The 15,648-nt window shown below is 40.6% G+C and overlaps 1 protein-coding gene across 2 annotated transcripts in view; it reads right to left on the bottom strand.

Moving 5' to 3' along the window:
- Window positions 1-15,199, bottom strand: part of LOC100241074 (putative pentatricopeptide repeat-containing protein At2g02150) — a 31,546-nt gene extending 16,347 nt beyond the window's left edge. For both annotated transcript variants that reach the window (XM_010656418.3, XM_010656421.3), the window contains exon 1: window positions 12,399-15,199. In XM_010656418.3, the coding sequence (XP_010654720.1) occupies window positions 12,737-15,004 (2,268 nt within the window). In that variant the 5' untranslated portion in view covers window positions 15,005-15,199 and the 3' untranslated portion in view covers window positions 12,399-12,736. The remainder of the gene's footprint in view (window positions 1-12,398) is intronic.
- Window positions 15,200-15,648: the final 449 nt, after the last annotated feature.

Below are 15,648 nucleotides of genomic sequence, written 5' to 3'. Positions count from 1 at the left end.
CTTCTCTTAAAACAATTTCCTCACACCCATGCAGCCTCTTCTGATTTACCACCCAAAGTATTTGGTTGCACGGCATTCGTTCATGTGTATCCTCAAAATCGTAGCAAATTTGCTCCTCAAGCAAATAAGTGCATTTTCTTAGGGTATTCTCCAACCCAAAAAGGGTACAAATGCTATTCTCCAACCAACAAAAGATTTTACACCACCATGGACGTCTCTTTCTTTGAACATGTCTTCTTCTATCCCAAATCTCATGTTCAGGGGGAGAGCATGAATGAACATCAAGTTTGGGAGTCTCTTCTTGAAGGTGTACCTTCTTTTCACTCAGAGTCACCAAATCCTTCCCAATTCGCGCCCACTGAGTTGTCCACACCCATGCCGTCATCGGTCCAGCCAGCTCAGCACACAAATGTTCCTTCTCCCATGACCATCCAGTCTCCCATGACTATTCAACCTATAGCCCCACAACTTGCTAATGAGAACTTACAAGTTTACATCAGGAGGAGGAAAAGACAAGAATTAGAGCACGGATCACAGTCAGCATGTGGCCAATATATTGACTCCAATTCAAGTCTTCCTGAAGAGAACATAGGTGAGGATAGGGCTGGAGAGGTGTTAATTCCCAACATTGATGATTCTACTCTACCGATTGCATTGAGGAAGGGTGTTAGGAGATGTACAGATCATCCAATTGGGAATTATGTTACGTATGAAGGGCTATCACCATCTTACAGAGCATTTGCTACTTCTCTTGATGATACTCAGGTTCCCAACACAATACAAGAGGCATTAAAAATTTCAGAATGGAAGAAGGCAATACAAGATGAGATTGATGCACTTGAGAAGAATGGAACGTGGACTATCACAGATTTGCCGGTTGGGAAGAGGCCCATGGGGTGCAAGTGGATTTTCACCATAAAATACAAAGCAGATGGATCAGTCGAGAGATTCAAGGCTCATTTGGTAGCTAGAGGGTTTACACAATCCTATGGGATAGACTATCAGGAGACTTTTGCTCCTGTTGCAAAACTGAACACTATCAGGATTCTTCTCTCATTGACTGTCAATCAAGATTGGTGCTTGCAACAACTGGACATAAAAAATGCGTTTCTGAATGGTGACCTAGAAGAGGAAGTCTACATGGAAATACCACCTGGTTTCGAAGAAAGTATGGCAAAGAATCAGGTTTGCAAACTCCAAAAATCCTTGTACGGCCTTAAACAATCTCCCCGAGCCTGGTTTGATAGATTCACAAAAGCAGTCCTGAAGCTGGGCTACAAACAAGGTCAGGCTGATCATACTCTATTTGTCAAGAAGTCTCATGCCGGGAAAATGGCCATATTGATAGTCTATGTCGATGATATTATTCTATCTGGGAATGATATGGAGGAATTACAGAATTTGAAGAAGTATTTGTCAGAAGAGTTTGAAGTTAAAGACCTTGGAAATTTGAAATATTTCCTTGGTATGGAAGTGGCTAGATCAAGGAAGGGAATTGTAATCTCTCAAAGAAAATACATACTCGATCTTCTTAAGGAGACCGGTATGCTTGGATGCAAACCAATTGATACTCCTATGGATAGTCAGAAGAAACTTGGTATCGAGAAAGAAAGTACACCGGTAGACAGGGGGAGATATCAACTGCTTGTCGGGTGCTTGATTTATCTCTCACACACTCGGCCAGATATTGGCTTTGCAGTGAGTGTTGTAAGTCAATTCATGCACAGCCCCACTGAGGAACACATGGAAGCAGTCTACAGGATTCTTAGATATTTAAAAATGACACCAGGGAAAGGTCTATTCTTCAGAAAGACAGAGAACCATGACACTGAAGTATACTCAGATGTGGATTGGGCAGGAAACATCATTGACAGGCGGTCCACTTCTGGATATTGTTCTTTTGTCTGGGGAAATCTTGTTACCTGGAGGAGTAAGAAGCAATCAGTTGTAGCCAGAAGTAGTGCAGAAGCTGAGTACAGAGCTCTTGCACAGGAAATCTGTGAAGGGATTTGGATAAAAAGGGTTCTTAGTGAACTGGGACAAACGAGTTCATCTCCAATTCTGATGATGTGTGATAATCAGGCAGCTATAAGCATAGCAAAGAACCCCGTGCATCATGACAGGACCAAGCATGTTGAGATTGACAGACACTTCATCACAAAGAAGGTGACTAGTGAGACGGTTAAATTGAACTATGTTCCTACCAAGCACCAAACCGCAGACATCCTCACCAAAGCTTTACCTAGGCCTAACTTCGAAGACTTAACTTGCAAGCTGGGATTATATGATATATATTCTCTAGCTTAAGGGGGAGTGTTGAAATTTGGCATTCAAAGTTAGGGTTTTAATTTAGGAAAGTATTTTAGGAATAAAAAAGGAGAGATCATTTAGGATGATTCAGTTTCCTAATTTTAGGAGAGAATCAAGCTAGATTGATATTTTCTTATTCAGTCATTTGTGTATATATATGTGTATGGTGTGTACCTAAAAATCAATAAAGGAATTCAGAAATTCTTCAACATTACAACTTGTTTAAAAATAAAAAATAAAAAGAAAGATAACCGGGGCTTTCTCTATGCCTTCTTTCTTGTGTTTAAGTTTTTTAGGATAATTTTTATTTTTCCCCTCTTCCATGTATATAAAAATTCTTTGCTCTAAACAGCCCCAAATTCGATATTAGGATAATTGCTAAATTTTTGAAGAACTTGATCTATTTTATGTTAGATTTCATTATGATCTCAATCTCAACCAAGATATTAAAGTAAAATTGGGTTGCATAGGACCGCTAAGAGAATGTGCTTAACTATTCAAGAGAGGATAAGATAGATCTGAAAAGCATAGAAATTTCCAAAAGTTGACAGTGTCATTGGCCTATATATGAGTGTATGACCCCTATCACAAGAAACAAGAAGCAACAAGGTACAACTTATAAACTAAGAATTCATAAATTGCATGCATTTTAATTTTTTTTCAAATAAAAAAGAATATATGTATTAAAAATGGACAAGAAGTATATGAGAAAGCTGATGAATCCACACCAAATTTACAAAACCTAATAAAAAATGTATAAGTAAACTCCTCCAATATACTAAGGAGACCTTTACATCAGTATAATATTATATGAGGATATACATATAGAGCATCTCATCACTCTATGAGGGTTAACATTTCCTTACAATATAAACCTAATCAATCCTCCTCTCCTTACTATCCAAACCCTCTTGATCTACACACCAAATACTAGTCAAGCTGAACAGCATTGAGAAGAGTGCCTCCTTAAATGTTATGGTGCAAGAGGCCTAGAAAGAGAAACAGAAATGAATTCCTATATTGTCTCTGAATTCCTCCATTTGCCCTAAAAAATCATAGCATTTCTTTCTCACCACACAATCCAAATCAATATGAGACAAGCAGTTTGCCAAAGGACCTTGCCTCCACTACTGCTTCTCAAGCCCCTATATGAGATGGTCATCTAGGAGGAACCCAATTAACTAGCTAGTCTATATAGTTTGTGTCATTTCACAAAATGCAATAGTTAGCACTACGGGCTATGTAAGATCTCAATTGTTGTTTGCCTTCTTGTGTGCCACTAGCCAAACAAAAGTCTTGACCTTAGATGGAACTTTAGATTTCTACAAAAATTTAGTTGGATAGAAAACAACTAAATCTGATAGATTGAAAGAGAATAAAAGGAAGGACTCTACCGTAAGTAAGCCAAAAGAATATAGCAACCAAGCCCTCACATCTGAGATGGATGGAGACAAGTACACACAAGTGAAAGAGAACATGAGTCTTTCAAGGTTCTTTATCTCCAAGTAAGTGAAATTATGACATAAATTAAGGTTCTAAGAAAAATGGGAAGAGATGTCGAAGGATATATGAATAGAAAGATTTCTAACTATGACAACTGACAACTTTAAAAAGACTTGAAAATTATGAATATAAATGTCGATCCCCCTACCATAAATCCTCCTATAAATAGACTCTTACCTCATCACTCACCACAAAGCAAATGTGTTTGGAAAATTTCTAAAAAACTTGTGCAATGGTTTCATAAGAAAAGTTCCTTGGGAAATATGAATGGTTTCATAAATGACACTTTCGACATGCCCTGATAAAACTTTAGCTATGATCTTATACAAACTATTGACCATGCTGATAGATTTGAAATCTAAAATTTTGTTAGTCTAACTCTCTTTTTCGATACAAGCATATTACAAATTTGTATTCTACACTATTGTGTCATTTGAACTTGAATATATCATATGATAGCACAATATGATAGGAGAGTCATGACAATGGTTGAAAAGAGCTTAGCACACATCTTATCACACGCATTCTTAGAAACACAACCGACTCAAGCAACAAGAAATCAATACACTAGTTTATGTGAAGTTCAACATCAACTTGGATTTACATCACCTTAAAGGACAAGATAAGGGTGATAAAGATGATCAAATTCGTCCATTAAATATGGAATTCAATGACAAATGGATTAGTAAAAAAGAACTCATGCCTATTCAAAGATACCTTACAAAGAGGCATCCATATATGTTTTCAAAAAGAATGTACTATAAAAGGAAAGCAAGATATAATTTACATTATATCTAATTGTTCATATTTTAAAATATTTTTTATATCCGTTACTTGATAACTTTATACAGTCACAACATAAATTCTTAATGTTTTTTTTTATCCACTCTCTATATTATACCTTCAAGATAGGAAGTTCAATTCCTTTTCCAATGGGTATAGTTTGGAATTCCTAGGTCCCATCTATAGTAAGTTTTTTTTAAATTTTATCTTTTATTATTTATTTATTTATTTTTACTTGGAAAGACCACTTGGGATTGGAGTTGACTTTAGATTAACTTTAAAGCAAAGGGTAGTCATCGATAAATAGATGCTTTTTCACATCCGCCTTCACTATGCCAATACAAGGGTTTTATGGTGCAAATTAGGTGCTATCTTCCACAGTCAAAAAGAGTCTTTTAGGTTAGTATTCTCTTTTGTAGGCATAAGAAGGTTTGGAGAACTATCCCTTGTGTATTTTCTGAACAATACAAAAGGAAAGGAATCAAAGATCATTTGAAAATAAGGAGCGATTTGACTAAATATTGAAAAGCGCTTTCCTTAGTAATCTTTTCTTATGGGCTAAGTTATGGATAGAAGAAGGTTCAATGCCTTTAATTGATTTTGTAGATTGGTTGGGTTCTCGCTAAAGGAGGGAGTAGTTTTTTGTGTTCTTTCTTTTTTGGCTATACCTTTTGGTGCCCCTTGCACAAGTCATTGTTACTTTGGCCTTTGTTTATAAAATCATTTTATTTTCCCATAAAAAGTAATATAATTCTTAATGTTTCTAAATTCTAACAAAGAAATTCTTCTTCTAAGACCAAGAAACTTTTTTTTTTTATAAGTGAGCACAAATTATATTAAAGGGCAAAAAGCCACAAAGCATACAGGGAGTATACAACGCAGCCTAACCCAAAAATAAGAGAAGCAAGTAGCCTCACCGGCCCTTAAGTAGCCACTAGCCACTCCAAAAAGACTAAAAGCGAAGAGGACTCCTCTCCCATGTACACTCTAACCCAACTCCACAAGTTACAAACAAAAGAATTTTTGAGTTTCTGTATATCAAAAGAACCCCCCCTAAAAGCTAATCTATTTCTTTCCTTCCATACTGTCCAAAAAATACACAACGGGATGGAATACCAGATTTTTTTCCTCTTTCTCCCTACAAAAGGATCCCTCCAACTAAGTAACACCTCTTTGACTGTCTCTAGGAACACCCAATGAACCCCAAACAAGGCAAGGACAATTTCCCAGAGGACCCTAACCACTATATAGTGTAAAAGAATGTGATTTATATTTTCCTCTTCACAACCACACAAAAAACAGCAATTAGGAAACTGTCACCCTCGTTTTTTAAGCCTATCCAAGGTGAGGATCTTCCCCCACGTAGCCTCCCAAGCAAAAAAGGCAGCTTTAGTTGGGACTGTCCACCCAAATGCATCTAACCGGGAAGGCGAGGGTATTGGGAGCAACCAGCAAATTGTAAGCATCTCTGACTCCAAAGGTGCCTTGACCCCCACCTTTCCATAACACCGAGTCCTCTTCTTGGGAGATCTTGAAGTCCCTCAGCATATTAAACAAAGCTCCTATTAAATCCAGCTCCCAATCATTTGAATCTCTAGCAAATCTGAGATTCCAGCCCCCTTGACCGAGGCTAGAGTCCCACACCTCATTAACCGTTGCATTCCTATGCACCGCCGAAGCAAATAACTGAGGAAAAATTCGGGACAGCGCCGCGTTACCACACCAGTGATCAGTCCAGAATTTTACCTTAGTCCCCTTACCCACCTTAAACATCATGTTATCCCAAGACCAATTTGCCTCCTTCAAAATCTCCTTCCACACCCCCACTCCAAATGCCCCGCGAGCTTCATTAGTCCACCAACCAAAAGCCCTCTTAACCATACTTCACCTCGATCATTTTCTTCCAAAGGATATCCTTTTCAAAGGCAAACCTCCAGATCCACTTGCCCAGTAAGGCTTTGTTAAGGAGATCAATCTTCCATATACCTAGACCTCCTTTCTTCTTTTGAGTACACATTACCTCCCAATTGATTAAGTGGATTTTCCTTTCCATTCTTGCCCCTCCCCAAAGAAAGTCTATTTGTAATTTTTCAAGCCTTCTTGCCACTATCTTGGGACATTCAAAAAAAGGACAATTGATAAATAGGAATGCTTTCCAAAGTGCTCTTGATGAGGGTAATTCTCCCACCCTTAGAAATATATTGTCTTTTCCAAAGGGCTAATCTTCTCCTCATTCTTTCTTCCACCCCATCCCACATAGATATGACCTTGTGGTGGGCTCCAAGGGGCAGCCCCAGATAAACTGAAGGAAGAGTCCCCACTTTGCACCCAAGCTCCACTACCATTTCCTCAATTTCTTCTACCTCCCTAATAGGAATTAATTCGCTTTTAGCTAGGTTTATTCTTAGCCCAAAAGCCGCCTCAAACCAAGCCAAAATCCAGCTTAAAGAGGTTAGATACTCTTTCCTTGCTTCACAAAAGATGATTGTGTCATCAGCAAAGAGTAGATGAGAGACATCCATCTCCATCCTCCCTCTTCCCTGAAGGTTGCAACATGAGATGAAACCCCTAACAACAGCCCTTCTTATGAGTGCACTTAGCACTTCCATACCCAGGACAAAGAGGTAAGGAGATAGAAGATCTCCTTGATGCAGCCCCTTGGAATTTGAGAAGAAGCCTGCCGGCACCCCATTGACCAGGATAAAAAATTTGGCAGTTGAAATGCACCACCAAATCCACCCTATCCACCGAGACCCAAAACCCATCTTGTGCAAGACCTTCATGAGAAAATTCCAATTGATGCTATCGTAGGCTTTTTCAATGTCCAATTTGCAAATCAACCCTTTCTCCTTACGCTTATGCCAGAAGTCGATCACCTCATTAGCTATGAGCGAGGCATCCAAAATCTGTCTACCCCTCACAAAGGCATTCTGGTCCACAGAAACCACCTTTCCTAGGACCTTCTTCAGCCTATTCGCCAACACCTTGGCCAAGAGCTTGTACAGCCCCCCTAATAGGCTGATAGGCCGAAAGTCCCCAAGGTCCTCAGCCCCCCCTTTCTTTGGAATTAGGATCAGGAAAGTGGTGTTGAGGCTTTTGGCAAAAGATCTTTGTTCATAAAACTCCTTAAACAGATCCACAATCTCCTCCTTCACAAAGTCCCAACAAAATTGCCAAAAGGCCACTGTAAACCCATCCGGTCCAGGAGCTTTGTCACCATTCATTTCCAACAGGGCAGAGTGGATTTCTTCCTCAGTGAATGGCAACTCCTAGCCTTCAGCTTCACTGGAATTTAGACTTTGAAGGTGCAGCCCCTCAATATTAGCTTGCCAGCCTGGCTCTTCAGAGAGCAGTTGCTGAAAAGCGTTCACAATCCCCTCCCTCACTTCCTGCTCCTCAGTCCTCCACACCCCGTTAATTTTAGTTCTATCCCAGGAATTGTTTCTTCGGTGGGCATTGGTCATCCGGTGAAAGAATCCTGTATTCTTGTCCCCTTCCTTCAACCACAACTCCCTCGACACTTGTCTCCAATGGGTTTCTTCCAGCAGAACCCACTTTTTGAAAGTTTCCTTAGCTTCTTTTTTCATCTCTGTTTCACTTTCTGAGAGGCTCCTTTCACTTTCCACCCTATCCTAGAACTCGACCTACTGGAGAGCCAAGTTTTTGTTAACTTCCAGCCTTCCAAACACATCCCTATTCCAGTCTTTGATTTTCTGTTTTAGCACCTTTAGCTTAGTGGCCAATCTAAAACTGGCCCTCCCACTCACCCCAGACCCTTGCCACCATCCCCGAAGAAGGTCCTTAAACCCATCCACTTTCAGCCACATGTTTTCAAACCTAAACGGAGAGGGGCCTCGTCTTAACCCACCACCTTTCAACAAGATGGGAAAGTGGTCAGAAGTGGGCCTCGGCAGCCTGCTTTGGACAACCCCACAGAATTGATCAAGCCAGGTCACAAGGAATCTATCCAGTCTAGCCCAAGACTGGTTGTTCCTACCCCCGCTCCAGGAAAACACACCACCTTGCAATGGAAGATCTAGAAGCTCTAACTCATCAAGAACCTGGGCAAATCTTCTCATTGCACCACTTATCCTTCCCTGACTGCTCCTTTCTCTTTGGGAAATGGTGACATTAAAATCGCCCCCTAAACACCAGGGGTCATTCCAGATGCCTCTAATTGCCCCTAGCTCCTCCCATAAAGCTTCCTTGTCCTCCCTAGAGAACGGCCCATATACTCCTGTGAAAATCCAGACGAACCCATCTTCCACATTCCTAAGCCTACAGGAAATTGAGAAGTGTCCCACCTCCATCTCAAGCACCTCCAGGGTCCTTTTGTCCCAACAGATCAAAATTCCAACCGCAGATCCATGAGCAACCATGGCACCCCAGTCCAAGAACCTCCCAGAGCCCAGACTCCTCACCACACCCTCAAACATTGTTTGAATTTTTGTCTCCTGGAGACAAAACAAATCCACCCTTTGATTCCTAATCATGGCCTTAATCACCTTTCTTTTGGAGCTATCATTAGCTCCCCACGCATTCCAGCTTAGCAACCTTAATTTCATTATTCCTCCAAAATTTGGCCCCCTCTTTCTTGCGTACCACTCTTTTGCCTCTTCCACCCCTTGTAGTTAATGAAGCATTCTAGTCTTTTCAATTCCCTTTCAAATTTCGATTTGTCCAGAAGAACTTTGCTATGGACTCTTTCCCTCCTTTTTCTGATCATGACCAAGAAATCCAAAATGTCCTTCTCCAAGCCTTTTGTCGAAAACCCCAGGAACTTGCTAAATCTAGCCAGCTCACTATCCTCCCAATTGACCTCCTCCCATCCTTTAGCTTCATGTGGCACTGTACGGACCAAGCATAACTCCTCTCCACATTCTCCATTGTTGCCATTGTTAACCTCCATCAGCTCCCAACTAGTAACAGTCTTCTGCTCTATAGACCCTGGGCCATTGACAATGCAACACGGAGTTTCCCCCTGGGCTATCTCCCAACCAGCCCCAGAAAAGTCGTAATACTCCCTCAAAGGAGTCCGACCAAAAATAGAAGAGGGAGAAGAAGGGGGAACAGGAACCAACAATCTAAAAGGGTTAGAGGCGGTCCCATACCTCAGAGCTTCCTCCAATAAGGCGCCATCAGTCTTCGAAATCTCCACAGATCGTGGCTCCTCCTCCACCTGCTTTCTCGAGTCGTCCTTCATCCAGAAAGAGATCCAGAGTCCGGGCCCTCCAGAAGGCATGGGCCAGTCAAAACCAAGGGGCGGGTGCACAAGGTAGAAGCGGGCCTTGGCGTTCCGGCCCAGTCACCACTAAGGGCTCCTTGGCCTTGGCCCACCCAGAACTCTTCCTAGGCGACGGCCCAGACGACCCAGAGCGAGACAGCCTAGCCTCAAGACCAGCTGGGATAGGCCCAGAAGGCCCAGGGGCCATATCAGAGCTCCAAAGGGTCAGAGCAAGGCCCACCCAAGCAAAGCTCCACAGGCTGCCCCAACCCGCATGTCTGCCCCCACGTCCCATTGGCAGACGGCGATAGGGCCTCGAGCCTAGAGACACTGACCTCCTCCATCACACCCTTACTCGCGCGTGCATAAGACTCACCCCCAACCTTGCCTGCTGCTACAGTCTTCAACCCTCTCTTTCCTACCGGTCCCCTTTCAAGACTAGCCTAACCTCCCACCAGAGGGTTAACACGTAGCAGAAATCTTCAATCCATATTTCCACCACGTTGGGAAGCTCTTCTCCGTTCATCTTCACCAGAATCCGTGCCCACTGCAACTCCTCCAGCTTCTCTGTTTGGGAGTCGACTGCAAGGAACCCCCCACACTCCTCCCCTATCCTTCTCAGAATGGCCTGATCCCATAAGGAGACGGGTAGGCCCACGATTCGCACCCATGCCTCACGCATTTTCTCCCCTTTCAACAGGCACCCCGTCTCGAGACTCCATTTTTCCAGGCGAAGAAGGATCCCCCCCACCAAAATGCTTCCGAGGCTTAGGGCTTTCTCAGCTTCTGCCAATAGTTCAAATTCTAGCAGAATCCTACCCCTCTCCAGTTTTGCAAGTCCTTAGTTATCCTTCAGTCCCCAAGATTTTGCCAAAAGGGTCCCCCAACTCTTCAGGTCATCCCCCCTCCCTGAATTAGGGTTCCAGGACCCAACCAAACAGTGAACCAGTTTATTCAAGTTTCGGCTTAGCTCCTTCTCTCTGACCTCCACCTTGATCACTGCTCTTCCTTTGCTCATCGGCTGTTTGATCACTTCCACAAAGGCTTTCGTCATAATAGGCTTCAGCAACATCACTTCATCCTTCTGGCCTTCCTTCCCTACATTAACAATACCCAGACGCCGTAGCTTCTCCACCATTGAAGTCCAGCCCCTCACTGCTCCTCTCCCTTTAGGGATAAAAATGTTGAAACTTTGATTCTCCAAGTCCACAACTCCTAATCAAATGAAGCACCCACCTTTGTTTTCATCGCGCAACATTGAATAGGCCCTCCCATTTTCCTTCCACTTTCTTCCCCATTTTCCAACACTCGTATCCTTACTGCAATGAACCAGACCTTCAAGAAAGAGCCCTAGGCTCTCTGGTCCCAGTCTTATCCACGACGACATCCCTCTTTTCCTCTCCACGATCGTAGCTTGCATTTTGCCTTTCTTTTCTTCTACCTCAATCTCAAAGGTCTTCAACTCCACACTAAATCTACCCTTCCTTGAGCTATTCCGAGACCCCGAGTGGACAAATCCCTCTACACTCTCACTCAGGCGCAGAAGCCCTCACTCTCCTCCATCGCTTTCACTCAGGCGCAGAAGCCCTCGCTCTCCTCCATCGCTCTCAGTCTCTCTCACTCTAGCCCCCCTCTCTCTCTCTCCTCCATCCAGTTCCAAAATGTATGGGACATTAAGCACCTTTTACTCTAAGACCAAGGAACTTAAATGTCAAATATTAGGCCAGTAGGAGGGAAAAGGCATATTAGAAGGAAGGAGAAGTTGAAATGATTGAAATTGAACACAATGGAGAGAAAGATCATGTAAATTATCATATGCACATGGAAAACAATGAGGACCATTTGAACATTGAACTTGAGGATGACAATGAATGAAGAATGAAGATTCTTACTTAGTAAGTCCATGGTCTAGAGTTCGTATATGTACATAGTTCAATAAATAATTATGGTTGTACATGTCATAGTTTTCCCATGAGTATCTTGGATAAGGACTAGATTGAACTTAAAACTGTTGGTATAATAGTACATATTAGTTGCATATTTGGAAATTAACACTTCAAGTTAAACACAGGAAAGTTATTTGAGGATGTTATGATGAATCCATGCATTAAAGTGTCATAGTTTTGTTAACTTGATTTCATCATCCTACATGTTTAATCTTTATGTATAACATTGAACAATGAATATATATGACTCTTTTACTCTTGCACTTTTAATGAAGTTGGTTATATATTACGTTATCATTCATTTATGTAATGTATGTTCACACGTATAAATGTATGTATGTATTTTATTTAAGTGTGATATGTGGATGGGTGTGTGTTCAATTAAGTTTGTGCTATGTGGATTAGTGTTTGTGTATTTTTGTATTATATATTTCCTCTTATCAGCTTTTATTTGTAACCATTTTTTTTATCTATTTTCCCAATAAGAAAAAAAGACTCAATATATGACAGGAGAAAAAGGAAAATAGTACATGATGTGAGATATGAGTTGTCAACAATAAAACTTAGCAATATTTAAAGCTTCCCATTTTCTATTTGCAGATTTTGAAGAATTCAATGCCCGTATTACTGACCTTGTAAGCAGTTGAATAGGTTTGTGTGGCAGAGATATAAAATTCCATCTATTGATAGTGACACGAATGCTCAGGAGTAAGAACTTGCTCTAGCAGATTTTGCATTATGAGATCACTAAGGATTTTTAACAAGTGTCCATAGGTATCCAAGGACAGCTCATATCAGCAAATCATCATCGACAATATGCTAGCAACAAGTCTTTCACATCCATCCGGTATTTTTGTATTTCATGAACCCTGTTTCTTCTCAATGAAAATAAAATGAATCATTTTCATCTCGCTAGTTGAAAATTTCAACACAGAACCAACAAATTGAGATGTGCAAGCACTTACACCTCTTAAGTTTGCACACTAGGAACAGCATGATCACTAAGACCAGTAATCATACCCCTCTTTGCCATTTCATTCTGCAGTTCTAGAGCTTCATCCACTTTCCCTAGTGCATAATACTTCTTTATCAAACACATATAAACAACCTCATCAGGAAGCACACCCTTTCCAATCATCTCATCAAGCAAATTCCTTGCTTTTTGCACTTGACCACTGTGAGACAGTCCCCAAATCAGGGCAGTGTAAGCATGCAGATCAAGCTCCATTCCAATTTCAATCATCCTGTCTCGCAAATTCAAGGCTTCCTGAAGATTGCCATGCTTCATGTTCCCATCAATCAAAGCAGTGTAAGCAATTTTATCTGGCATCATACCTTTGTCCAGCATTTCGTCAAACAGCTTCTTGGCCACTTCAAAGCAATTATTTTTACACAAGCCATCAACTAAAGCAGTATAAACTGCAACATTGGGTTGCAAACCAATTTCTGACATCCTACCAAAATGGTGCATTGCTTCCTGCACTAATCCTGATTTGCACAAGCCATCAATTAATGCACAATAAGTCACTTCTGTGGCGATTAAACCCAAGTCCAGCATTTCTTCTAACAGAGTGAGTGCTTCAGTGGCTTGACCTGACTTGAAATAGGCATCCATAAGAGTTGTATAAATGACAGCATTTGTATTTATACCACTTTCCTTAATTTCGCCAATTAAAAGCTTTGCTTCCTCAAGTCTGCTTTCATTGCAAAGGCCCCACAAAATCGTTCCATAGAGCAACAAGTCTGGTTTGATGCATTTTTCTTTCATTTCTTTTAAAATATCCTTGGCATACTCCATTTCTTTAGCTTTAATAAAGCCATGAACAAGGGCAGTATAGGTTTCCTGGTTAGGGGCCACCCCAGCATTCAGCATTGCCCTAAACACTTCCTCTGCTTCCTTCATCCTCCCTTCTTCACAAAGACCATCCAACAATGCCGTATAAGTAACAACATTCAACTTAATTCCTGCTTGCAATATCTCCTCAACCAGCTTCAAAGCTTCAGCCAAGTTACCTGCTTTACAATTCGCATCAATCAAAGACGTATATGTGAATTCATTAGGAGTGAGTGCAACTCGCCTCATGTCAACAAAAAACTTTATTGCCTCTTGCAACATCCCTTCCTTGCAAAAAGCATCAATAAATGTGCTATATGTTACAACATTTGGTTTCAACCCATTTGCCTTCATCTCATGGAGAAACTCAAAGGCCTTTGGCATCCTTTCAAATTTACAAAAACAGTTTATTAAAGCATTATATGTTATAACATCAGGATCACAATCTGCATCCTTCATTTGTTCAAATATACATATACACTCATCCAATAGCCCCAACTTTCCATGCCCATCAATAAGAGAATTGTAAGTTACAATATCCGGCGTGAAACCTGCCTCTTTCATCTGTGTAAACAAGCTTCTCGCCATTTCCAAATCCCCTTCTTTGCACAAATAGTCTATCATTATATTATAAGTAAAGACCGACCGTTTGATCCCCGCTGCACCCATATCTTTAAAAAACTTCCTAGACAAATCCCCTCTCCCTACCTTTGAAAGCCTATGTAAAAGAGCATTGCAAGACCTAGGCTTCGGAAACACCCTAAACTTCCTCATCTTCAAAAAACACTCACTCGCTTCTTCAAGCATCCCCAACTCAATCAAAGCACTAAACAAAGCATCAAAAACGCCAAAACCCGGAACACAAACATTCCTCGTGGCCCACAATAAATCAAACACATCCCAACTGGGCAAAACCCGCCTCAAACAAATCAATTCTTTCAAGACCGCATTGGCATCGGAGTAAAATCTAGCACAAAACAATATGTGAACTAGAATACAGTAGGCCTCCGAAGTATGCTGAAACCCAATCCTACCCTTGGCCCATTCGAAAAACCTCAATGCCAGCCTCGCGTCCTGGCACAATTCCACCAAAACCCTAGAAGCCCAAATCGGCGCCAAAGCCGAATCAAACAAACTCACAATCCGAAAATCGTCCCAGCGCTGTTCCCGAACGATTTCTCGGACAGAATCCTTGTCAAAACAGTCAAAATTGTGAAAATGCCGGTTGCTAACAAAGGGAAAGCGAATCAAGCAGATGAAACAGCTCAACCAAATGAAAGGAGAAACTAGAGATGGAGATGAAGAACAAGTGTTGGAGATGTGATTAGGGTTATGGGAGAAGGCGGTGAGACGATGAGAGGTTCTGCGTCCGATGCCGAAGAGACTGCGCAAGAAAATTAACATCTTTTAAGAGGAAAGAAAAGGCTGCGATGAGCTAGGGTTAGCTCCATGATTTGTGTTTGAAACTAGAGGAAAAGGAAGGGTGACTGATCATGGTTTGGTTTCCAGCAAAACAAATGGTTTTTTTTTTTGCCTTTTTAGTCAGTCTTTTTTGTTGGGTTAGGGTTTATGGGGAGCGAGCAAGGTTTTGCGAGTATGAATTACTTGTTAAAGAATCGCACGTGAAGTGTCAAAGCAATAATTTATATTTATCACCTCCAAATATTAAAAAAATTATTTGATTAAAATGTACAAAATAATTTTGATATTATAAAAGTAATTTAATCTACTTTTAAGGTAAATAGTATGTAAATAGTCTTAAAAAAAACCTTAATATTCATTATTTAATGACTTAAATTTAATTTAATTAAATTATCAATTTAAAATTTATTATTTCTTATTTGTTTTAAATATTAAAATTATTTGATAAATTGAATTTATTTTTTTAAATCACCAAATTAATACACTTACCTCGTTAATTTTAGCTAATATCTATTTTTATTTTTTTTAACTCATGTTTATTTTCCTTAATTTTAAGCAATGAATTTATTTATAAAAACATCTATATTTAAAGTATTATAAATATATAAGATAATCATAAAATATTT

This window comes from Vitis vinifera, chromosome 1 (assembly GCF_030704535.1).
Source record: "Vitis vinifera cultivar Pinot Noir 40024 chromosome 1, ASM3070453v1".
In the NCBI taxonomy this organism is placed as follows: Eukaryota; Viridiplantae; Streptophyta; class Magnoliopsida; order Vitales; family Vitaceae; genus Vitis; species Vitis vinifera.
Note: the sequence above shows the minus strand (reverse complement) of the source record. Positions and strands in the feature narration are given on the sequence as shown.